The 25,110-nt window shown below is 42.4% G+C and overlaps 3 protein-coding genes across 3 annotated transcripts; all 3 read right to left on the bottom strand.

Annotated features, from left to right (window-relative positions):
• Positions 1-146: 146 nt before the first annotated feature.
• gps2 (G protein pathway suppressor 2) lies at positions 147-3,451 on the bottom strand. Its single transcript, XM_080519285.1, has 11 exons — positions 3,395-3,451; positions 2,774-2,891; positions 2,559-2,668; positions 2,325-2,437; positions 2,164-2,243; positions 2,005-2,084; positions 1,704-1,875; positions 1,486-1,569; positions 1,330-1,403; positions 1,141-1,236; positions 147-742 (listed from the first exon to the last, which is right to left on the bottom strand). The coding sequence occupies exons 1-11, from the start codon at positions 3,395-3,397 to the stop codon at positions 650-652; spliced, it is 1,023 nt and encodes a 340-aa protein (XP_080375411.1). The 5' UTR covers positions 3,398-3,451; the 3' UTR covers positions 147-649.
• Positions 3,452-6,471: 3,020 nt separating this feature from the next.
• On the bottom strand, positions 6,472-9,824 carry gabarapb (GABA(A) receptor-associated protein b). The gene is made up of 4 exons (XM_080519114.1): positions 9,598-9,824; positions 7,805-7,883; positions 7,573-7,691; positions 6,472-7,495 (listed from the first exon to the last, which is right to left on the bottom strand). The coding sequence occupies exons 1-4, from the start codon at positions 9,685-9,687 to the stop codon at positions 7,415-7,417; spliced, it is 369 nt and encodes a 122-aa protein (XP_080375240.1). The 5' UTR covers positions 9,688-9,824; the 3' UTR covers positions 6,472-7,414.
• A 2,839-nt stretch (positions 9,825-12,663) lies between these two features.
• Positions 12,664-23,740, bottom strand: LOC308146858 (CTD nuclear envelope phosphatase 1A). Its single transcript, XM_080518821.1, has 8 exons — positions 23,125-23,740; positions 20,327-20,393; positions 16,989-17,107; positions 16,833-16,904; positions 16,503-16,619; positions 16,295-16,406; positions 15,883-15,967; positions 12,664-13,938 (listed from the first exon to the last, which is right to left on the bottom strand). The coding sequence occupies exons 1-8, from the start codon at positions 23,227-23,229 to the stop codon at positions 13,878-13,880; spliced, it is 738 nt and encodes a 245-aa protein (XP_080374947.1). The 5' UTR covers positions 23,230-23,740; the 3' UTR covers positions 12,664-13,877.
• Positions 23,741-25,110: the final 1,370 nt, after the last annotated feature.

Below are 25,110 nucleotides of genomic sequence, written 5' to 3'. Positions count from 1 at the left end.
AGCTCCAGCTGTGTGGCGCTGCTCCACCATAAGGAGCTGTTTTGGAGAAATGACCTTTGGAGGCGGAGGAGTTGTGGCCGTTTGGCCGTGAGGTAGAATGTCTCCATCCCCAAAACAAATAAAGACGACACAAACTGCATATGTGGTTTATTTGACATATTTATTGAACAACACTTAAGCAAAAGCTCAACTTAAGGCCAGACTGCGACATTAAAAGTGGTGGCGTTGACTTCATAGTGTGGTGATTAACTCAACAGGCCGAACGTGACCGAGTATGAACATATTCACTGCTGCTGACATTCACATCATCGACCACCAAATCAACATTTTTCCTCTCATAGTGTTGCTGCTGGTTTTCAGTCAATTCAGAGGCGCTCCTCATCACCACTGTTAGCGTGGCTTCACACCAATTATTAACAATTTTGTTCATAATGTCTTCAGTGTCATCAAAATACTGAGCTACTTTACCAATAAACCAAAAAAAAGATGTTTAAATCAAAGCTGGATGTTCACAGCAGCACAGACGTTTGAAGGCTGTTTCCAGGCTTTGTTCAAAAAGAAAAAAAAAACTAAGCTCGAAAAAATTATACAAGAAAAAAAAATCCAGACTCTTCAGTGAAGCTGCGTCGTCTCGGAGGCAGTGGTTCAGTTACTTTCCATGGTGGTAGAACCTCTGGCCGCTCTGGCTGTGGGGGAGGAAACTATGGCGAGGAGCACCCTGGGGGGAGCTCTGGAACGCAGCCTGGCCACGGAAAGATGGAACATCTCAGTGTTTTATATATATATAGAGAGAGATGGATATTGACCTCTATCCCAGCAAACACAATGTACATTATAAACATGTAGCAGCGTGTGTTAGGAATAAGTTCTCTGGATTTCTAGGCAAAGATGAAACAAACATAAAGGTATGTATGCAACATTTGAGAGGGAAACTAAAATTATAGCCAAACACCAGTGATAAACACGTAGGTTTTGGACCTGAACTTTAAAAAAAAAAAAAAAAAAAAAAAAACAACTCTGCTGTGTCACACTACAGAAAATGTTTCTCACTGACTAAAGGCATGTGGTTTAATCAAGTACAGAAAAAAAAACCCTTCTTTCATTGAAGTGTTGTATTTGAGCTTTCAGATGAAGACCGACCTTTGCAGTGGGAATCTGCACCGCCATCGCCGGCGTCGGCAACAGGCCCGGTGCAGAAGGATGCATGGTGGGGGGGTGCATCGGCCTCAAAGCACCCTGATAAAGCAACAAGAGAACACAATCAATCAATCAATCAATCAATCATTTCAATACACTCTCCAAATGAACCAGAGGCTCATTTGATCTTACTGCATCAGTGAAGCCGGACTGCTGGTTGGCGTGCTCCAGCTGCTTCTGCAGAGGTATTCCTGCCCCGATGTATCCTGCAACACAAATCAGAAACTCTGAAAAAGTCTGCAACAAAGTGAGGGGTGAAAAGACGAGGACTGCAGCAGTTCAACGTACCTGGTTGGGAGGTGAAGTGACTGTGGACGGGGTAACCGGCCGGCTGGTGAGGAAGGTACGGCATGGCCTGAAATGCAGACGCACCTGCAAGGGCAGAGGAGGCTCATAAAGTCTGCATTCAAAGGCTCTTCTACCGTGTCCATCATGTAAACTAATTACTATTTGATCGATGAAAGCACCTAAATACACCAATGTTCAGACAGTACAATCTAACGTACCTCTGATCTGGGAGCTGCTTGCGAAACTGACGGGTACAGAAGGTCCAGGGGCGTAGGTGGAAGGGTGCTGCGCCTGAGCCACCCCGTAGGGCTCGTGGACCCCCTGTCCTCCGCTGAACTGCCCGTGCTCTGCTGAGCCGGCGCTGAAGCCGGGCGTCTGGTAGTGCCGCGCCTGGAGGAGGAGGAGGGGGAGGAGGAGGAGGAGGAGGAGGAGGAGGAGGAGGAGGAGGAGGAGGAGGAGGTGTCAAATGTGGCAAAACACTACGTTCTCATCTCTGTGTGAAACCCTTGCTTCACTCACGGGAATCACAGCAGCTGGAAACAGCTGTTTGCTTCGCTCTCCCAGCAGCGCACCGGGCCGACTGTGGCCGACTGGACTTCCTGAAAAGAAAACAACAAAGAGATTTATCCGACTGATGTGAAAAGAAAACCCTCGCACAGTGCCTGGGAAGTATCTCACCTTGAATACTGAGCAGGTGCTGTCCTGCGTGCATGGGCAGACTGGTCTGGTAGCTGGCAGACGTCAGTGTTGTGATGTCACTGTGAAGACAGGAAGTAGAGAAATTCAACATACTTCAATCAGGAGTGTTGCCGACTGTACTCCCAAGACCAAAGCTTTACCTTTGCTCCTTTCTGCGTCTCTTCTCCTCCTCGTGGAGAACTTTCTTCAGCTGTAAAAAGAGCTGATGTTTCTCTTCTTGGAGTCCTTGAAGTTTTTCACCCATCTTCATCACCTGATGTTTACATTCGGGTAGAACAACAGGCCATTTTAAAAGTTTTAATGTAGTTTTACAGTGGATGTCACAATTGAATAGAAAACTAAAACAAGTGCACTTTTATTTTTTATTTTTTTACCTGCTCTTTGGTTTCTTCCAAGGACATCCTCTCTTCGATTTCTTTTGTCCTTTTCCTCTCCTCCTCCTCTTTCATCTTCTGCTCCATCATTTTGTCCACCTCTTCCTCCTCTGCAGAAGAAAACACAAGGTATAAGGCGGTAAATACAATTTAAAGGCATGTCAAATATAAACTCAGAATTCTGACTGAATAAGCTGACAGATAGATAGATAGACCTTGTCTCTTGCGCTCCCTCTCCCTCATGATGTGTTTGTGGAGGGCTCGTGCCATCGCGTTAGACAGCTTGGGTCTCTCCAGCAGGGCGGGCATGGTGACAGGCAGCGGAGGGGCCAGCTGCAGAGGGAAGCGCTTTACTTATGGAAACTACAAACACATTTACACACATATTAAACATTGTTTGAATATGTATATTCGTTTATGAAGTGGGCAAAATAGCGTAAGGTTCAAAGGCCCCCCGCTAACGAGCTGCTGTCGGCTAACTGCTACTTAGCATGTTTAGCTCGTGCTCTGTTAAACCAGCTGAGCGTTTCACAACAAAACATACAGAAATACATGAATGTTTTAGACTACCAGCTGCGAACTTCAAGTGTGTAAATCGGAGCGCGAAACCATCAATATAAATACCGGCAAACAAAGGTGAGCAAGCATTTAGCTAGCTGCTAAACACGGTGTCTTCGTACGTCTGCCGTACCTTTAGCAATGCTTGCTAATATAACAATACAAACATCTTACTTTTATTGCTTTGTGAGTCGTTTCAAAAGAACCAGACCGCCCCGTGTGCAGACAAACTGAGGAAATGAACTGTTGAACGAGATAAAACCAAAATATAAACAGACCATAGGTAGATCTGTATGGTCGTCTTCTTCTTCTTCTTCTTCTTCTTCTTCTTCTTCTTCTGCTTTTTCGTTCTCCTTCTTCTTCTTCTTTTTGGTTTTACGGCAGTTTGTATCCATGGGTGTTGCTTTACCGCCATCTGCTGGTTCTATTACTCTATGTCATTCCCACTGCTCTGTTCCCCCCCAATAAACCCTTTGCCTTTAAGAAGCTGTTTAGACATTTTCTGCCCCTTCCTCTTTCTCCCCACATCAGTATCTCTTTCATTCCTCCTCCTTCCATTCCTTCTCTCCTCAATGCCCCCTATCATATCCGTTCTTTCACCCCCATACTTTCTGCAGTTCAACAGCACGTGCTCCTCCGTTTCTTGCTCCTGACACAGACTACATTGGCCTGTTAGATGTTTTCCCATGATGTATTTTGTGCTGTTCAAATAAGTATGCCCTATTATTAGCCTTGTTTAGGCGGTCTACAGACGTCTTCCTCTTTCCTCCTTGTCCTATTGTTGATCCAGCTCATATACTTCTCCTCTATATACACACAGATTTCCCTGTCAGTTGTATCCCTCCTCTGCTTTCCTTTCTTTTCAGCATACTTATATTTATCACCTTTTACCCAGCCCTCCATACAGGAACTACTGGCCATATCACTGTTGGGCAGAACCTTATTTCATCCACTCCCATCTCTCTCGCCATTTCCCCTCCTACCCATCAAAAACTGAGCTTTTTAACATTAACCACATCCAGCCTTTTCAACACCGACTCAGCAGCCAACCCGTGTGCCACACTCCCATAGTCCAATCTTGACCTGGTTAGTGCTATGTAGATTTGCTTTAATTATGCCGTGTTCGCCCCCCCATTTTCACCCCTGTGAGAAACCTCATTACATTAATAACTTTTCTTACATTTCACCACTACATGGTGTACATGCTCTCTCCGTGTTAAATTGTGTCAACCCATAGCTGCCCCCCAAAATCTAAGCTTATCTACTCTCAAAACTATTCCCATACATTTTAAACTCCTTCCCTTCTGTGCTTCTCCCATTATTAAATAGCATGAATTTTGTCTATTTCACTGAGAATGTAAATCCTCATGTCAGCCCCCACTCTTCACTCATCTGAACTCCTTCCTGCAGTTTGTGTCCCACATTCCTCCCTCTTTTCCACAAAGAGCCATCATCAGCGAAGAACAGCGATCTTCCCCGATCTCTCGGCATTTCCCCAAAAATATAATTAATCAAAAAATCTCCAGTTCCACCCGAAGTGAAAGAAAAATCATTTTAAGGTTCTTCATGGACTATATCCCTCTGCTGAGTTCCTCAGTAAACGTTTGGATTCGAGAACAATGACTGCTCCTTTTGAAATAGAAATATCAAAACTACAGTACTCTCGTGCATTTTGGGATTATTTACGTCACTGCTTATCTAAAAGTCTACCAGCTCCTGTTTTCAAATGATTTTTTTTTTTTTATATCGTTTTCTAATTAAGAATTATTGGCATGTCGATTAATACCATTGTAATTTTAGCTAAAATTTTGTATTGAAAAAAATTAGTGTACGAAATGCCTGGTGGATATGTTTTGTTAATAAATGTGTAAACGAAAAGAAACATTCCGATGTACCCGAGACGTTTTTGTCCTACACCGGGTTGGTTCCGGTGCACTTCTTGTATCAAGTATTGCGGAGGTGCATTATGGGAATTGTAGTTTCCTACAGATAATATCAGGGGGCAGCCTCTATCAAGCAAAAATATGTTTTCAAACCAAAACAACAAAATAATAAAAACACTTTTTGAGTAACACAAGCTTTTCACGTTTGAAGGTGAACAAATTCCCGAGTTTTAGCAAAAAACTTTTCATTTAACCCTGATTTGTTCAGGATAAGTGTGTCGTCACTGAGGTAAGGTTGCCTCTGTTTTACCTATTACTGTTTAGTGTTAATAAAAAAACAAAACAAAAAACAGCTTATTAGATAATAGCAATTTTTTCAAGAGTATTCATTTATGAAAACACAATAAAAGCTATGGCATTTAAATTCCTTCAGAACAATTGCATTACAAGTTGTTCACACCCTGTTGTGTACTGGTCTGTATATGAGAGAAGCCTTTAATATCTTCCATACTCCATTCTGAAGTTCAGATGAGGATCAATTCATTGTCAAGAACAAGAAAATATTAGCTCAGATTTGATACAGCATTTCAAAATTCAGGTAAAACAGAATAGTTATTATTCCACCTGACATCCTGAAAAGCAGGTGTAGATGAATGGGAGTAAACCAACTGGTGGTTCAACTGTGGTTGAAGCTATTTTAAGTTTAGTTGTTTTGGGAACGATGTTATCGCAGTAATTCTTCACACTTGAGTGGAAATTGCACAAACGTGTCTCTAAACCTCTAAATTTGATCATCCTCCGGGAATCAACAAACAGTGGGTTTTCTTTAGAAGTGATCTAAACTGACGATGACTGAGCCGTGGCACTATATTTACATTGCTTTTACAAACCCTTTCTCAGTGAGCCATTATTCAATGGTACCTGATCTATTGTCCATCGTTAGTTAAAAGGTATGAGGCCTGTGTTATTTGCCGATGTCAATAGATTTTCCACCAACTTATTAATCACTTTCCAATGTTTAAGAAAAACGGGCCAAAAGCTCTAAAAACAAAACAGAGAGAATGACTCAGCAAAGCCCACACCATCTGAGCAACTGCTACCTCTTCAAAGCCGAGCATCAGCAGCTGCACGAGGCCTGCCGTAACAAACATGCAGGTCCGGGTGTAACACTGTGACCACATCACAAGTTCGCTGTCTGAGCTGGCACGGATGAAGATACTGAGATCGTTATTGTGCGTGAGCAGGATTAGAAGTGAACAGACTGACAGTTGAGGTTGAGCAGCTCGAGATAATAGCTTGGAACGGTCTGGACAGAATGTCCAGATAGTGAATAGATAAAACGGATAAAAGGTGATGGGAGATGGAGAAGAGAGAATCGCATCTCAAGGAAAGGACGTCCGTTTGTTTTTGTGACGTGTGAAATATAAATATCGAGAAAAAAAACAACAACAAAAAACTAAACAGGACACCGATAGCTTTTCATCACATTTTATCATGTATGGTCATGAGTGGAGAGAAAGAGCCAGTAATGCAGCTGTATACAGAGTTCAAATCCTTCTTTTTTTCTTTAAAAAAAATAGGGAGACAAACTTTAAAAAAAAGAAAAAAAAGAAAGAAAATTACACTCGGCTTTACAACACCTTTAGAAAGTAAGCAATCTAAAATTAACAATAACAATAATAATCATTATAGCAGTCAACATAATAAGTCTTACCACTGGAAGCAGAGAGGATGATTGTTGAGTCTGAATTTTATTACACTCCTTTAAGATGCAGGGCAACACAAGAGATCATCATTTAGCAACTTTTTACGTCAGCTGACCAAGAAAAAAAACAAAACAATAACGAGCCACTTTCATTTTTTGTTCTTGGAAAAGAACTGCTGCAAAACAGTTAGCCTTCACGCCGTCAGACACTGAACTCACCCGCTTCGGCAAGCCGCTCAAAACCAAACCCACACTTCCCCCTGCGAATATAAGTGGAAAACCAACAATCCTGAACATTGTCAACAAGTGCTGATTTGAAGTCACACATCCCACCTTTCTTCCCTTATCCCTAGATTATAACGGACAACCTACTCTAACGCTATTTCTTCTGCCTGATCAGAAAAGTACGATCAATTAGGAGACGACTGTAGAAATTCGACTGGCCACGAGACCGTTTGACCCAAACTTGCTATTGAAAAGAGAGAAAAAAAGAAAGAAGGCAAATACGATTCAGACTTTAGAATATTAAAGACAAAAATGAACAGGGGAAGTGACGTATCGTTGGTGAAAGTGCTTTTGACATATTTACTGTGGGAACTCGAGGCTGCTGAGCTGGATTTATTATTTAAATGAATGAACGGTGGAGGTCTCGGAAAGATGTGTAGCGGTTGGGGGAGGGAGGGAGGGAGGGAGGGAGGGGGGTGGCGGGATCACATTTCCCTTTGGCTGCTCCCATACACACTCTCATCACTGTAGGCAATGTAGAGGAAAAAGTCCTCTTCGTGATGCTCCTGGAAGAGGCAGGAAAGAAGTTAATAGGACAAAACGACATGCGAGAGCAGAGAAGGAAGCGAGTGAAGACTCTTGCCTGGTACAGCGCTCCCATGGTGGCTGAGGTGGGTGGAATGACGTTGTTTACAAAGAAGAAGAGCGCGTCCTCAGCTCGCAAGTGGATTCTTTTTCGGATGAGGAAGTAAAACTGGCCCACTGATTTAAAAAATAAATAAATAAATAAAAGAAGCACATTATATCCTACGTTTCACACTCCAGATGTGAGATTAACCTGAATGGACATTGTTTGTACAGAGTGCGGCGATCACCTGTCAGGTCGGAGGGGACAAGGTATTTCTTTTTGTCCAGGTCTCCTATTCTGGCTTTGGGGGCTTTCTCCACGATTACCTGCAGGAGGCAAAGAGCCGGTGAGCAATCTGTGACCACAACGGACCGGAAACAGCTGACAAAGGAGCACAGCGAGTGTGAAGCGGTTCCATTTCACCTTTCTCTTGAAAAAGGATCTGAAAATGTAACAAAACTGTCAAGTCAAGCGTGGTCTGGATTGTTTTAACATCGACGCACGTCACTTCGTTTTGCCGGCACCTGGAGCGTCAGAAATAACCTCCTCGACTTTCAACCCTTTTAGGAGGGTTTATTCCTACAGTTGACAGGTGTTTTTACATTATTGCACAAAGATTTCGTCTTTCCTGTTTTAATTTCTTATTCTGCATTCACATGGAAATTCACTCTCCATTTGATATTATTTTAAAACATTAAGTACTAACTTGTGATGGATAATTTGGACTAATCCCCAACTGTTGATACAGCACAGGAATAACAAAGGTATTAAAAAATGTCTTCGCAATACTTAACATGTGTAGTAGGTGACTGAAAACAAAAGGATGGACGACTCCTCCTTAAATTCTTCCATCTTTTATGGAGACAGAAGAGTGTTCTTATAATCAATTTAACAGGAATACTGAGAGGAACTTGTCAATAGATTGTTTTGTTTTTTTGTCTTCCATAGGTCAGAGTTTTAATGTTACAACTTCCTGAATCTACTTCTATTTTGAAGCCTGCCAATATTTCATATATGGTTACCTTAGATTTCAAACTATTATCTTAGACATACATGGTTAGAATATCTTTCAGGTATTTGTATTCCTTCTGCATACATATTTACACTACAGAGTCACAGGAGATCCTCCCTGAGGCCATGAGACCAACTTCTCTTGTAAATACTATTTATCTATTCATTTTTGTCTTCTACGCTTATAACTACTGCTTAGCCCTGTACACATTAGGATTTAATAATTATGTGGATCAACACTACAAATGAATTTCCTCTGAGATTAATACGGTGTGCATATATATATATATACACTGAGGAAATATCAATCAATGCTCACACGAGTCCCAAATAAAATAAACATTGTTTGGGTTTTTTTTTTTTGGTGATACTTGATTGCACTTGGTTTAATTTAGAACAACAGCAGTCGAGTGACCGCGATCAGCCAAGAAGACAACATTAATAATAATACATGTATGTTGCCACACATCGCGGGTCCAGTGGCGTTGGCCTGACGGCGCTCAACTATTGTTTTACTGCCAGATTTTTAGCCGGCTTGAATAAGTCAGTTTGTGTGGCGAGAATCCAGACTGAGGCTGAACGACTCGACCAGCAGCGACGTAAACAAGTACCTATTTTAAGGTGCTGTAGCTTTCAACATACAGCCTGAGATACTCCGACACACCTTACCTGATGTAACGACTGCCTTTGATTCAGCTACTGCTGTGTGGTGGGGTTATTTATTACTTCGTCACCCATTTAAAAAACAATATATAAATTAAAATGCATAAAAAAAAAAAAAACTAAAAAAAAACAAAAGCAGAAGACGAGGCAAACCTGGCCTTGCTCACTGCGGCCGGATTCGCCGTTTACCTCTAAATGTGTTTGTTTACCAATGTGGCACCAAACGACAAGGACGAATGTGCCTAGCGACAGTTTATGTGGATATTTTTCACAGAGATGTTTAAGCGTCGTGTTGACTGATATCGGGGAATTGCGAAAGCGGCGAGTGTGCAAACAACACAGGCCGAGCTAGCGTTAGCCACTTACTGGTACCCGATCCGGATACTTCTTCCTTATTTTCTCGCCTTCGGACCGTCTCTTCTCGAACGGGTGCTCTTCTTTGTACTGGAACTTCATGGTGAGAAGAGATGACAGACAACACAGCCGGTCACTCTCGGGAGGGGTTTTACGGTTAGTTTTTTTTTTGCTTTAGTCAGAGAGAGACTCGAAGTGCTGACACACAAACACTGCTGCTGCTAACTAGCTTTAGCTCCCACAGCTGTTTTCCTAGTGCGACTGTGGCGGACGGATACAACAACAACATGACGTAGATGGGAGGTGAGCTTGCCGGGTGGACTTTACTCTCCAGACGACCACAGCGGCATTGATTATGGGATATTTGTCGAAATAGATTATTTACCTCAGTTAGAACCCCGCTTCTAGTGGTATTTTTCAACACGTGACGCAACTATGGCAAGGAACTACTTTATTTTTATCGCTTGCCGCGCATGTAGACGTGGGGCAAGGCAGTGAGGAGGCATCTGTCCTTGTCATATGACCGCGGCCCAGCGCTCAGTCACAGGCGAGAGATGAGACGTCTAACTGGAAATCCGCTTCAAAATAAACATTTCGGCAGGTTCCTACAGACGGAAGCAGTTCAGTTTAGTGCGCGCTCACTAATAATCGCGGACATTATACTTTAAGACGAATGGTTGCCTGATAAGGTGGTTGTTGTTGTTGTTGCCACATCGGAGCAACAAAAAGGTCAGATTATCTGGACACGTCAGCTTCCTTTAGAGCCTGTGATCTTTATAAAAAAATCACAAATCCAATCTTTTTTTTTTCTTTTATTCAAGCAAACAGCTCATGTCTCCAAGAAATCCGCTCTTTTCTAGATATAGGTGATGACTAAAGTGTTTTTCTTAGTAAATGTTTTATTTTCACATCACATCTGCCTATTTGTATGTATACTTTTAACAGCTGTTAAATACAATAAAATGACTATAAACTAATGGACAATGCAGAAGTTTTGCATCTCAATGACTCCGTGCTCATGTGATAACTCCGCTTCATAGTCTCATGATCATTCATTCAGCGCAGACGGGGTGGAAATTAACATTTCCACACCTGATGACACTCCTCTCACTGACAATAGAAATGAAAGGGAACAGGAGAATGTTATGTCAAACCAGAACCTCGTACTTCCCCACAAGGTTGCATCAGGTTGAAATAGCTCGAGGGCAATGCAGTTAGTAGCAGGTTTATTACAGTGATAGTGTGCTTTTGTTTGGCTGAAGCAGTTGCTAAACTCTGAGTTCACAGAAAAGAGATTAAATGCCTCATGCCGGCAGTCAGCTGAGGATTGAATCCGAGTTGTTAAACACAGGAAGAAAAATAGGAGTTATGTAAACTTTTAAGCAAGATTTCTGCCCCACACAGGAACAAGCAACTGAGACGACACAGGTGATCAATGTTGACACTGTGTCGGAGCTCACTGGAGATTTTCACTCACCTTTCCTCTTCATTTTTTGAGCACGAAAGGGAAGCAGAGGTGAGATCAGCACAGGATGTGAACCTCTGCTGCAGACTTCATAGATGAAGTGCTGATTTCCCGCTCGTCTTTCTGTGTCAAGTTGGGAGTTTTGTTTATGAGTTTCTTTTCACACACAGCCCTCATCCCTTACAGAAGTATTTTTCAACCACTGTGCCGCGGCACACTGGTGTTCCGCGAGATATAGTCAGGTGTGCCGTGGGAAATTATCCAATTTCCAGCTCTCTGTTCATCCATCAGGTCCAGGTTTCACACGGAGTGAGTAAAAATAAAAAAGAAAAGAAATTGGGGAATACTTTTTTCTGTATTTATTTGATTCCTGTTGATAAAGCATTGATGAGAATGACTTTATATTGTTAATATAGGCTATAGCGGTTCAAATGTTACCATTTTCAGGTGGTGGTGTGCCTCGAGATTTTTCCAAAGAAAAAAGTGTGCCTTGGCTCAAAAAAGGTTGAAAAACACTGCCTTACAGTACTTATTGACGATTTCCTTCCCATGTATTGTCTAAAATGTGTAAATGAGTATTTATTTTCATTTTTTAACCCTACTAAACTGGCCTTCATTTTCATGTGAACGTGGGAGAAAGCCTATATAACTCAATGTCTTTTAAGCTTTACTTTTTGAACAGGTTTGAATACACAAAAAACAATCTCCTTCCATCACCACATGGAACTTGCATAAATCAGGATCCGATGTGCAATTGATACAGAAACATACCTGTGCTTTCTGAAAATAATGGCCTCACCTTAATTAAGCTCAACGTTTATTACAGAGTTTCAGTTTTGTTGATTTCATGCCAGGCACTAGAAATGCACAGATAATCAATATTGATCCTGTAATCCAAGACAGATGAGAAACTACTGAGACATTCAGCCACGCTGAAGAAAGACACAAGAGCCAATAAAACTCAACAAATACCACCGCCGTCGTATGCATCTATCTGCAAAGGAGATGCAACACAACTTCTCTAATGCTGATGTCAAATTATAGCCTGAAAAGGTGCAAAGTTGAAAGATTTTAAGTTTAATATTTACCTACTGACTTGTGACCATCGCCGTTAATATGTGACTGCAGGAATTTCAGATGCAGCTGCATGGTGTAGCGGTTAATGTCACCTCGCTGGTTCAAGTCCTGGTTGGGCTTGGGGGGTCATTCTGTGTGTAGTATGCATGTTTTCCCCTGTGCATGGACCTGCTATGATAATGCCAGATTCCTCCTACATTCTAAAAACATGGTACACGATATACCTTTGACAAAGAATGAAGTTGGTGATTGTCTTTTCAGCAATGAAGGCAGGCCGTCATTCCACGTTGAGCCACGTGGTGGCAGCAGACCACAAACCACAGAAAGTGAAACCTCAGCAGCTCTCCAGTCTTTTACAAGCGAGTCCAGTAAAGAGGCTGGGAAAAGATCAGTCTCAAAGATGAAGATGAAAAAAAAGGATTGCAGAGTTATTTGCATGAAAATAAATGAAGCTGAATAGTAACTGGTCGATACTGACAAGTGTTTTATTAGTAACACAGACCTGGAAACAGAGCCAATAAGAAGCTGCTGTGAGCCTTAACAAGATTGACGTTGTTCAGAAGGCATTTAAAGATGGAGGGTTTTAATAAATGAACCCATACAGTTTAGGGGCAAAAATGGAAATGGAGGGGGGGGGGGGCAAGGCTGCAAATTGAAATCGAATACAAAACCAACTGCAACAAAAAAAACATAAGGGTGGAAAAAAAATTAAGTGCAATTCCTATTCGATGAACTGAGGATGGCATCAGATGGCGAGGGGGCGGGGGCAAAATGTTGTGGTATGCAGAAGTCATATTATCGTATATTGTGGTGACAGAGAAACAATCATATGGAAAAGCGGCACGGTAGTCCACAAGCCATTCCTTACTGCTTTTTTCTCCCTCATAACTTTTAAGTCAAGTTTTTTTTTTTTTTTTTTTTTATTAATCGAATCCCATCAGAGTGATGACGACCGGAGGTACGGGGTGGGGTGGGGTGGGGGTCGGACTGATCAAGTTCTCCAGGAAAATGCTTGTGGATGTTGTGTTGCAAGCAGTAGTCCATCAGTTACATCATTTAAATTGATCCGTTGTTGTCAAGGGAGGGGGGGGATCAGAGTACCGTAGGAGAAAGAAAAAGAAAAAACAGGCTGGGGCTTGGAGTTAAATCTAAAAAGGGGTGAGTTTATTTTTCTTTCATTCAATTTTCCTCTAATCAGTGGTCTGAGAGGTTAAGACGGTAAATTGAAGACTTGTCTGCTGAAGTGCAATGTCTGGTGATGATGGAGAAGGAGAAATAATGTGTCTGTGTTGCTTTGCTGATCCTTCTCTGTACCAGCCTCCCAATCTTCCAAAAAGTTTAAAAAGGACTAACGAACTCAGCAAGCATACTCCCGACTCAGATCCACAAGCTCGCCTCCATACGCACAGTCAGTATCAGGAGCGATAAGGCAGAAAGGCTCCTTTTTTGTTTTGGAAAAAAAAAAAAAATACAAATAAAGAATCAAGAAGGAGAGAAAAGAAAAAAAAAAAAAAAAAAAGAAAAAAAAAAAGCTAGCTCCTCCTGCCACTCCAGTAGTTTGTGGGCTCTGGTGATCCCGTTACTGTTCATCCCGTGTTAGGCGCTCGCCCCAACCCTCGTCTCCGCGGGGTGTGTCCAGGAGGCTCGGAGAGGGCTGGTGGGTCGCCTGCGCCGGGGATGGAGGGCAGGACGGAAGCTGGCAGAGAGGAGGAGGCCGCTCAACAAGCCCCCGCGCTCTCAATTCAGCCAATCACCAGAGTCGGTGCTGGTGGAGGTTTCGACTGAGGACGGAGCGAACATCAGCAGTGAACCTGCCAGAAGCAGAGAGGGGGAGAGTTCAGCCAGGTACAAGGCAGTCAAACAATCTATACATTGAGCATTCGGTCGACTCGTAGCATGGAAACAACAAAAACGCCAGACAATGAAACAATAGTGAAACAAAGCTGTATTAAAGATTCATTTGAAAATATTTTAACAAGTACACCTGGTTTTTCCCATAACTAAAATGATCCCAGTGTTCAGTGTTTTCATTTAAAACAGCAACAGTTACACGCTGAATTTGAATCCTGTAATCGTGAACAGCTTTCTATCACCGTAGAAACAATATTCACTTCATATGCGTCTTTGGTTTTTAACTGGTTCAAGTCCCACCTCACAGATAGAAGATTTGTGGTAAGTATGGATACGTGCTCCTCAGGGACTCATGAAATCAAATGTGGCATGGCCCAAGGCTTTTTCCAGCTCGTCATCAGGGGACATCGCATTAATATTCACAGCTATGCTGACAACACGCTCTACATTCCCATGTCTCCTGAAGACCTGCGGCCAATTGATGAACTGTTTTAATTGTATTATAGACATTCAATCATGGATGGCAGAAAAATTATTTCAGCTCAATGACGACAAAACCGAAGTTGTGGCCGTCGGAGGAAGATAGAACCAATTGTCAAAATTCCAGGCAACGTCTTCAAACAAATCAGATCAAGTAAAGATCCTGGGCGGCATTTTCAACTCTGAGCTTAGTTGTAATTCTGCATGTGACGCATGTGGGTAAAACTGTTTTTTTATCATCTTAGGAATGTATTGGATTCCAGCAGTTTTAAAGATATTGCACTGGCGATTTACTTTTATCTTATGAACCATGGTGAACCTTCAGGTCCTCCAGCACTGGCCCTTTAATCACCACTAACACTAGAAGCTATGGTGAAGCTGCTTTTCAGCACTGCGCACCTCGTTTATGGAAAAGCCTGCTGGAGAACCTGCGGGCTGCAGAGAACCTTCATGTTTTTAAAAGCAGGCTCAAAACCTTCATTTTTAATAAGGCTTTTCATTAGTGTCCCATGTTCACCTGTTGTAGGATTTTAGAATTTGTATCGGTTCATTTACTTATCTTTGCTGTATATACGTATACGATAGCAGGGGGGTGGGCTGGTATTAGTGTTTTTTTTTTTTTTTTTTAACCCTGTGAAGCACTTTGTGCTACATGTTACTGTGCTAAAAGTGCCATATAAATACAATTTGACTGATTCTTCTCAATGCGCAATCTTTATTCTGAGTGTAGGTAAAGGTGGTGATATTAGCCCCTGCCTGGACATCCTTATAGGGCATTTCCTGACTGGAGAGCTCACACAGTGGTCAGTGTTGTTCAAAACACCCCCAGAAACCTACAGAGTCAAAAGCTTTGTGAGGTGGGTGGAGGAGGAAGGAAGGTCTGAGGGAGTGGACGGGAGGTTTCCACGACGAGGTCCGACAGATAAGCAGGGGATGTGGTTTGGGATGACCTTGAGTGAAATCTGACCGTTCAAAGCTTCTGGGGGGGGATTTGTGAGGAAGACCGAAGAGGAGAGAACTACAACAATCGGTATGAGAGGTGAAAGGAGGATGGACATGGGGAGAAGTGGTGTGAGGGGAGATGATTAATGCGGCACAGATGGAAATAGGTAGAGCGGGTGATGTTATGTGAGAATGACATGATAAGGCGTTACCGAGGATGACACCCACGCTCTTTGCTTTTAGAGGACAGGTAGAACTGGGTGGAAGGACTGGAGTTAGAATAACTGAGTTCAGATTGAGAAACATGTATTGGAACCAGTGCTTTGAAAGAAGTACCAATGTCATAAAACAAAGAATAAAACAAAGTTATTTTCCCCCAAAAAACATCAAACACTTCCATGACTGGAAAGTTTAAGTGAGCCATGACTGGAAGGATTTCCACTGTTCATTTACTGTCATGTCAGCTTTAATATTCCTTTTACCTTAGTGCATCCAGCATAGGCAGCAAGTTAAGAAGTGCTGTGTCACTAGGGTCGCTGAACCAGGACTTGATGGGTATTGCATTGTCTGGGGGGGAGAAGAGAGTCAGTGGAGTCAGAGAAATGGACATGGCTAGGTTTTTATGCCACTTAACGGAGGCGGCTGAATGTTATAGGAGTTTTAGAATTAGTGCACCATGGCAGTCTTTACAATACAGGCTCTATAGTGAGAACAAGCGGTTCACTCTTTACGCCTCATCACAAGCCTGATGCGCATTAAGATGAAGCCTCATTTGATGCTGCATTAAAAACACGAATGTACATAAAGTAGATGCAGCTCAAGTGGGGTTGCATTTTTATCTGTTAGCAACTGAAATAAACATACAAATTGACAGAGCTCAGTTACAAGTCTTACCTGGATGGCTACGGTAAGCGCCAGGCGAGTTGTCCAGGATAACAATACTGGACAGGTCATCATGTACTACGGACAGATCTTTAATATAACTACCTAGATCCAATGTACAGTGCTGGGGAAGGGAAGAAAGAAATCAGAGTGCTGACCACAGCGCTTTGGAAGTGTTGGGTTTTAAAATGCACTGTGTAAACACGCACGGGAGCAGTACCTGTCTGTAATATCTGCGTTTCAGGATGTTCCTGTTGTTGTCCAGCTTGTCTGCCACCGCTGAGCCGTAGATCTCCATGCTGGCTGTGAAAACCACCAGCTCGTACCACTGGCTCACCTGTGTACACACAGCATATGGGCCACACAATGGTTAAGAGTCCGCGCTTACCGAGTCACAGAAGATCATCAAAACAGAGCAAATAAAGTTGAATGACGTCGGGTGGTGTGAGCGCCAGTGATGTAGCGGTGACAAATGTCGGCTCACAGCAAGAAAACACAGTTTCCAGCATCACGCGAGCTGCCGGAGCTGCTGGTCGCCGTTGGCACTCACCACTTCTAAAAAAAAGTCAACGTGTGGCCTTTTATGTACGAAGAATCTGACTGGGTGCTTATCAATGACGACCTGCGTGGAGAAGAAAACATTCAGGCTCAGAAATGGTCAGGACTCCCGATTCAGCTGTGCTCATTGAAGCCGGACCCTACGCACTTTTAAGATGAAGTCTGGCGGCGTGCCAGGCCTCACTGTGGGCCTCAGGACGCCGTCGTGGTGGGAGTGGATCAGCGTCTCATCCAAGTCCAGAACCAGGATCTTCCTCTTTACTGCGTCTGAGTGGAGTCAATGACACAAACACTTGTGAAACTTGGTTTATTAAAACAAACAAACAAACAAAATAAACTAAAGTGAGTGACCAAAACAAGGCAGCATGAGAAATCCTATGATTAATTTACATTCAGTGCAGTAACTCGGTTCATCGTCACATTGACATTACTGTGAAGCCAGGTTCAACATGTGTAATTGTGATAGAAGAAGCAACTTCTCAGAAATTTTGAATCAATAAACTTTATCTTTTCTTAAGCTGCCGGTTCCATTTCTTGAAATTCAAGGACATTTAAGTAGAATCTGAAATATGTTGAGATATTGGAAAATTATCAGGTACTTTGGTGGGTTTTCAGACTAAGAAGTCAGAGAAAAGCATTTTTAGTTCAATTTTGAACCTAAATGTCACGTTATGTAAAGGGTGTAGTACTGAGTGTAATGATATGTATTTAAATCCAGCCACATTTACTTGTTAAGAATGTGAGCAAAGAAAGATGACAAAGTCAGCGAACTTAGAAACAACAGGGCCGTCCTGCCGTTTGACATTCACTTTAGCTGGACAGTGAAGAGGAGAAGAGAGTGGAGAAAAGAGACGTGGTAGACAGAAGTGAGTTTGACTAACTGGTTCATATCAGGGACAGTGCTTTTGGGAGTGATTCCTCACAACAGGATTAACTCGGCATATTTGTCCTTCCAGCTCCTACGTCCATCAAGCCTGTTTTTTAAGGCTGCACTATGGTTAGACTCCTAAAACAAATCCTGTGGTAAACAGTCTTGACGCATCTTCGCATTTAATTCACAGAAGTTCCTTTAACAGATGTTTAAACAGATGTTTACATTTACAGTAAAGTTTGAAATGTCGTGCCTTTTGCAAGTCTTATTTTAATATATACCATTACTCGCAGCAACGATGGACGGTAAAGGAAGTTGGCCGCCACGATGCGCTGATGTTTAAGGTGGATTTATTGCCATAACTCGTATAAACGCTGTTCTTCAATTGGTTCAATCTGATCCAGAAGGTGAGGCTGCTGAAGATGGCGAGTTAAAATATTTCATATCTGAAGGTGTGTTGTCGGGCTGGTTCAAATAGCAGTTTCTGTGCTATAGATAATTGGCAGATAAGGCAGTATTTGGCAGTGAAACTGAAGCTGAGAGGAGCTTCACAGCAGAGCAAAGTGCTGCAGGTGGGGATTATTCAGATCTCAAAATTCATACTCGGATACCAACGCAACAACTGATATTCAGTCTACCCTCATGATTGTTACAGTTCCTACCCGGTATCAAACCTCCTGCTAACTAAGGGTGAGTGTTACTGTTTTTTATATTATAATTAATTTATTCAGTGTATCAGTAAGGCAAAGCTTCGCTACCAGAGGTCGTAGTTATTTTTCCACATCCAAATCTCTGAATTGCCTGTACGAACACACAGTTGCTAAAAAGTGGAGCACGTGAGGGAGATGACAGACTTTCTTCACAGGCAATGGGGACACATGTTACTGGTAGAAAACCACTATAAAATCAATTTAGCATAATATGGGATCTTTAAGGTTTTCCATGTCTTAAGATTGGCAGTTATTTAATACGTTAGAACGTAGTTGGAGGTAATAAACGCTGCTTGTCAGGCATGTTACATCTTTAAAACACAGTCCATCTCTACAGCATTGTTTCCAATGTGTAGGTGCAATGTGCACTAGCAGGACAATCCTATTAAATGCATCTATTTTTGATAAGACGGCTTTTCTTGGTGTGTTTCTTTAGAACATTTTCAGCTGCTGAGACCCACAAAGCTAATCGAAATCAGGTTTACCTCATGGCTGCAGACTCGATTAATCCTTGGGGACATGCCTAGTAGTTTCCAGATGGTGGCATTGCAATGAAGAAGACTGTTCTTTAACAAAGACTTATTGACTCCAGGGACCGGAGAGCAAAGCGACGCACAACTTTAAATACCACTTCTTTAAATCTGTCAACAGTGTGAATACGAGGGAGGAAAGGCAGGCCTTTCAAGCTCAATGAAAGTAAAGGGATCACTGGGCGTGGATCTCAGGCTGAGGGCAGTAGATTGAGCGAAAGGCGAGTAAAGTAAAACTGAAACACAATCCTTCCTCTAAGTCGAGAGAGTGTGCTGCTGAATGAGCTCTCGACTGACAGAGGGGAAGTTCATTCAGAGCACGCAAACAGTTTTGAGCTCATGTCTGCCTCGCCTGCAACATTCACGTTTCCTCTCCACTTCCACAATTGTGTCACATTTTAATGCAAGATAGGAAACTACATGTGACCGTATTTGTTTTTCATAGAAAGAGTTTGAATGTTATTCTGATTTCATCGCAGGGACAGCAGCTGTTGCACACAGTCAATAACCCCCCCAAAAAATCTATATCCAAATTAGGCATTAGTCTTTTTTTACCACAGTCAATGCTGCTCAGGGAAGGCTTGGTGTGAAGGGTAATTCATAACTTCTACATATTTATGCATTACGTGGTGTTGGCACCCGTCTATTCAACATATACTGTGACTGTTATTGGCACGTATCTCATTTCTCACACCCCACGGTTACAGCTGTGAAAAATGCTGACATTTCCTTCTGAGTGTTTCACACATTGTGGGGGGGGATTCAGGTACAGTGAATAAGGCCTGGTGTTTATACCACACGTGGAACGGTGTGGGGAAGTCAGCTGACTGTGATATTATGGAGCCAGGATGCAGGCCATTAACTCATGCGTTAAGCCAATCTTTTGACAGGCTAATAAAACGTCAAACACGAACATAACAGCTAAAAAAAAAAGAAAAAAAAAGTAGCCTGGCAGGTTTACCAGAACGATTAAGTATGAAATGACAGAGTGACTGTGGTTTGCTTGCATCATTTGAACAACCTTAATGATTATGTACAATTTATAGCTGAAAGGCGTTGCACTTTAAGGCAGGCAGTGTGTTTCTTTACAGGACTGCTTCACACAGCTTCACAGATAAAGCTCTTCAACAATGGATTGGTTGTTTTGAGCCATTTTTGGTTTCTTTAGTGCCATGTGACTGGTTTTGATGATAAACTGAACTTTGTTTGGTGTTAATCATTAGTCGCAGGAGTAAACAGGTAGTTCTAAAATGTGCCTTCACCCAAACATGTTTTGTAAAGTGGTTCATCACAAGTATATTGACATACTGCCATCTCTTCACGATAGCAACAAAACAGCCACTGTTCAAATCACATATTAAAGATGGGTACTCACTCAGTCTGTTTCTGGAGATTGGTGACAGCGGCAGAGTGTCATATCGCACCGTCTGATACTGGATTATCTGCAAATGCAAATGAATGAGTTCAAATTAAGTATTCAGACAACCCCTGAAGTATCCAGACAAAACAGGGAACATGAAATAGTGAGTGATGAAGAGTTGAAGTCATCAACAGTTGTGAATTTCAGTGTAATTTGCATATTTGATACCAAGTACACGGCAGCCTCTAATCTTTATTACAGCACTCTTTGTAGCATATCAAGGTCATCTATTGGTGTTTGTGGATCAGAAAAAAAAGCATCACATCTCCCGGAGTTCCTGTTAAACAAAAAGTCTTGAAAATCTAAAACGTTAACATCATCAGCCATTGAAGCGTTGTTGGTAAACCGGATGAATGCATGGGAACATAGGACGACCACACTGAAACAACTACATTAAGCTGTCACTCTCCCCAGCACCTCTTGCTCTCTAACTTTCTTGCTCTGCTGTGACCAGAGCGACTTCAGAGAGGATCCTTCCCAGTGTTGCTCTTGCCCAGGGGCTCTGCACTTTTCTTCACAGGGCTATTTTTATCCCCCCAGCTGTCGGTGGGTGTCAGAGGAGCATGGGCACATGCACAGAGGGAGACTCGCAGGGTGACTTTGACGGAGCCCGGGCTGCTGGGCACCTAAGCCTCGGACGGGGGCCTCCCCTCCAGGTTCCCTCCTACTGCTGCCTGGCAGAGTGAGCTCGAGGGAAGCCTGTTGGTGATGGCAGCTGCTGGGCACCACGGGGGGGACCTCACCCTCGACGTAGCTCCCTGCACCTCCCAGAGAGCCCATCTGGACCCCTGACCTGCAAGACTCAGTCCTGTGCCTCTGAACAAAGGCTACAGAAATATGGTGTAAATGTTATTATGTTTTAACATGGCAGTCAAATAAGTGACCCCCCCCCCGCTTATAATATTTAACTGAGATCAGAGTGCAAACAGGCCACAGGCAAAACTTATGACTAACTCCAGATTAAGATTCAACTTGTGCTGCAACTATTGCGTTGATTATTTTTCATCTTTCTATCTGGCCACCAACAACTGAATGAATGCCAAGTTACAATGGAAGGGGAAACAAGGATGCTTACTACATAATACAGTAACTTTATAAACTGACCAAGAAAACAAACGGTAAACACAACAGGGACAGGACTAGACTACAATCTGCTACAGAACACCACTGTACCACTCTGGGTAATAAGCAGGACTATTATATAACAAATGAGGGTAAGATTTACAAACAACCACCTCGTCATTTATTGACATAGTGTAGCCTACATGGGATTGTTGTGTTCTATGTTCTAATATTCATAATCCAATAAAGCTGAATCTGATCTGAATGTTTGGGTCACGTCTGTTTGCGCATTGTGGTTTGACAACAGATCGAGTTAAAAATGAAATTGTGAGTCTCAATTACACGAAACCCAAACTCCACTCTCAATTATGCTCAACACGCATGTCGTCGCCATACAAGAGATCGCCGACATGTACCAAAAAAATGCATGGTACACAAACTCTCCATGCATCATGACGCTGTTTCAGTGCATCAAAGACTGTAAACAAACGAACTAAACTGTTGGTGAGAATGAGAGAAACACAGGGAGAGAGAGAGCAAGAGAGAGAGAACAGTGCCCTCTCTGTGCTGACATAATCCCTCTCACTTCAGCCATAACATGGACTGAGCGACTCACTCTCAGGGCCTGTTGACAACCCGCAAGTGTTACCGGCACACAATAAAACTGGACAGACCTCGACCGGCGAGATGATTACAACACAACGCAGGGCACTCCTCCAGGCTTTGTTGGTCTGATATGGAGGTCGAGACGAAGTCCACTCGTATTACACCACACATGCATGTCTATTAACGACCCAACAAACACCTGCGTAGCAGTCTAGGTTTCAAGCAGGTGGCCTCTGTCACCTTAAATGCCACATTTATTATGGAGACGTTTGTAAAGCAATCGAAGGTGACCTGCACTGTGGCAACCATTGCATTCTTAGTTAGATCTCAATGTGGTTTCGGATTTCATTGCAGTGATGCAGTGATCACTTATACAGTCAGTTAAATAATTGGTTTATAATCTAAAACAAGTGCCTACAGACCTTTGAGAACTCATCTATAGAGTGAAAGGGAGTGCTTTGCAGCTTGTAGTCAAAAGGAAAACACACTTTTCATTCATTACACTGTTGTTTCAGACTTGACTGTACCTGGAAAAACTTATCTTGGAAAAAATTCAACAAGACAGATAAAGCCTCAGCGATATTGCCACATGTACATTATTGATTCTCACTGAGCAGTAGTCAAACTTGTTAACGGTAATATGATCAAAACAACTAGATATATGCCAGTATTGACCTCAATAACAAGAATGCAAGATTGCAGGAGGATAGCTAGTAGAGCTGCAGTGAGTATCTTTAAACCATAGAAATACTGTAATAAATAAGTTAATTTGGGGAATGTTAACCATTATATGGAATCTATTGTGCACAAAGGCATACTTTTGTACAATTGAAGGTGGATGATAAAGCATGATACTCATAGGTTGGGGAGTATAAATGCTTCTTTAACAATGATAGATGTTTGTGACTTCACAATATCTATAGATCGTTATGAGCGGATGGATACACGTGATGGGCGGGAAACACCTGACCAGGTGAGACACAGGTAATCTGCCTGTAAATGCAGGTGGATGTCGAGAAATATCATCTAAGCATATAAACCTGGCTCATAAACACGACATGATGGACTGTCAAGTGTCTGCTCACCGTTCGTAGATGCTTCCTGAGGATGTACATGAAGAAGCCCCATATTCTGGACGTCACGCCGAGAAACGTGCGGATGCCAAGTAAACACTGCCGGGTCTTCAGCATGTTGACGAGCACGCAAAAAAAGACCTCCTGCAGTTAATAAAAAAAGGAACAAATAAGCTCCGATCCTCGCCGGGCGAGCGCGGACGATTCTTCCCAGGTGGCTCAGCAGCAGACCGCCAAAGCAGCGAGGATCCCCGGCGAGAGGCCAAGCAAACGTGTGAGTCCCTCGCTCTGCACACTTGTGGCACAATTAGCACGAAATGGAGTCCAGTCGCATTGTACCGGTGACACACCGACGAAGACGTGGAGAAAAAGAGAAGCCCGTGGCCGTTTAGCACACAGCTCGCGGCTAGCCGAATGTGTGTGTGTGTGTGTGTGTGTGTGTGTGTGTGTCTGTGTGTTCCGACTACCGTTAGCTTGTAGCCGCCGAGCTACCGCTAGCTCGACAGGGTGACCACCTTGAACGTTGGACAAAAATACCCCGCAAAAGCCGCGGGGCTGCCCGCTGACAAGCCCCGGTTCGACGCGACGTGAATATGCGCGGCCTCCGAAGAGAGACGTTTCTGCTGAAGTTCCCCCAAGTCGAAGCGGCCCGGCTAAAATCAGTTTGTAGTCCAGTGGAGATCCGGAATGAAGCTGCGAGCCGCCATAGCCGCCTGCCGTCACTTCCGCGACGGAGTCTGCGGTTGCGCGCGGCACGTCCACGTGGAAAGAAAACAAACAGACGTGGACGAGCGACTGAACTCAGGCAGAAAGCCTATTAACATTGAACCCTTTATCTCCTGTCTGGTGCCTTTTTAATGTCCACAAACTCTATTCTATTCTATTCTATTCTGTGATTAAAGTTAAATCTGTTAATGTTCCCCAAAGTGGTTACAACTTTACGCTGTTGTTTCATAGTCACCTTCGTCAAAGAAAGTTGGGGTGGAAGGTTATGTTTTCTGTCTGTCTTTATTTATTTATTTATTAGTGACGCTAACTTGGGTCTGCAAGCAAATGTAACGTTGATGAAGGTCTGCAAAACCATGCTTCTATTACTTAATTTATATTACTTAATTTCTTTGTATTTGAATAATATGCTGGTTTTAATTACTTTTTCCAACTGTTGTGTGTGAAGTTTATTCTTTGGAATAGATTTGTTGATGATTTACATAGAAAAGGTTTTGGCTCCAACATGGGTATTTGATTAAAGTTAAGGAAGCATCTTTTAAACTTATCCATAAAACCTATCCTGCTGAGAGTTATATAAAATATAGATTTAAGAAAGACAATGGTGTAAAATTTAGTTTTAGTAATGAATGCCCTGAAAAATCTTTTCATTTGTAGAATAAAATTGGGGGAAATGATGTGATTTCTTTCATATAAAGACTGAAAATGATCAGACATTTTTTTTTGGGGGGGGGGGATATGTTGTTTGGACTATCTGTATGCTAAAAAGCAATTCTACTTACCTGATAAATATTTCATTCCTGGTCTCAAATTATTACTTTCACTGTTGCAAGTACTCAGGGGGGTGGAAAAACGGTTTTATTGCTTTTCATAAGTTCAAACACTAACAAATTAAAGTGGATTAAAACAGTTGAAATGTGTGCTTTACTGAATTTGTTGTACTTATACTGTTAATGTAAAATTATCAGTGTTCACTGAATGCAATTTGTACTGTTGTCCCATTGACAATGTGATATTATGAATACAGTTTTTTAAAAAGTGTTATTTAACCAGATTGTGTAGTTTATAGTATGTTCTTTAACCTTTGAATTACTTTCCTGCCTGCTGCTCGCCTCTAATAAGCAGTGTGTGATATAAATGGTACTTTAGTTGTATAAAAAAAATATGGCCATAAGACTGTATAACTCCTCCTGTGAATGGTATTTGCTGTTTTCTGTTGATTGATCATTTCTATGCTGGTCACTGTAAAGCCTGTACATATTAACATTTTAT

This window comes from Blennius ocellaris (genome assembly GCF_963422515.1).
Source record: "Blennius ocellaris genome assembly, chromosome: 23".
NCBI lineage: Eukaryota > Metazoa > Chordata > Actinopteri > Blenniiformes > Blenniidae > Blennius > Blennius ocellaris.
This window is presented reverse-complemented; position numbering and strand designations above follow the sequence as displayed.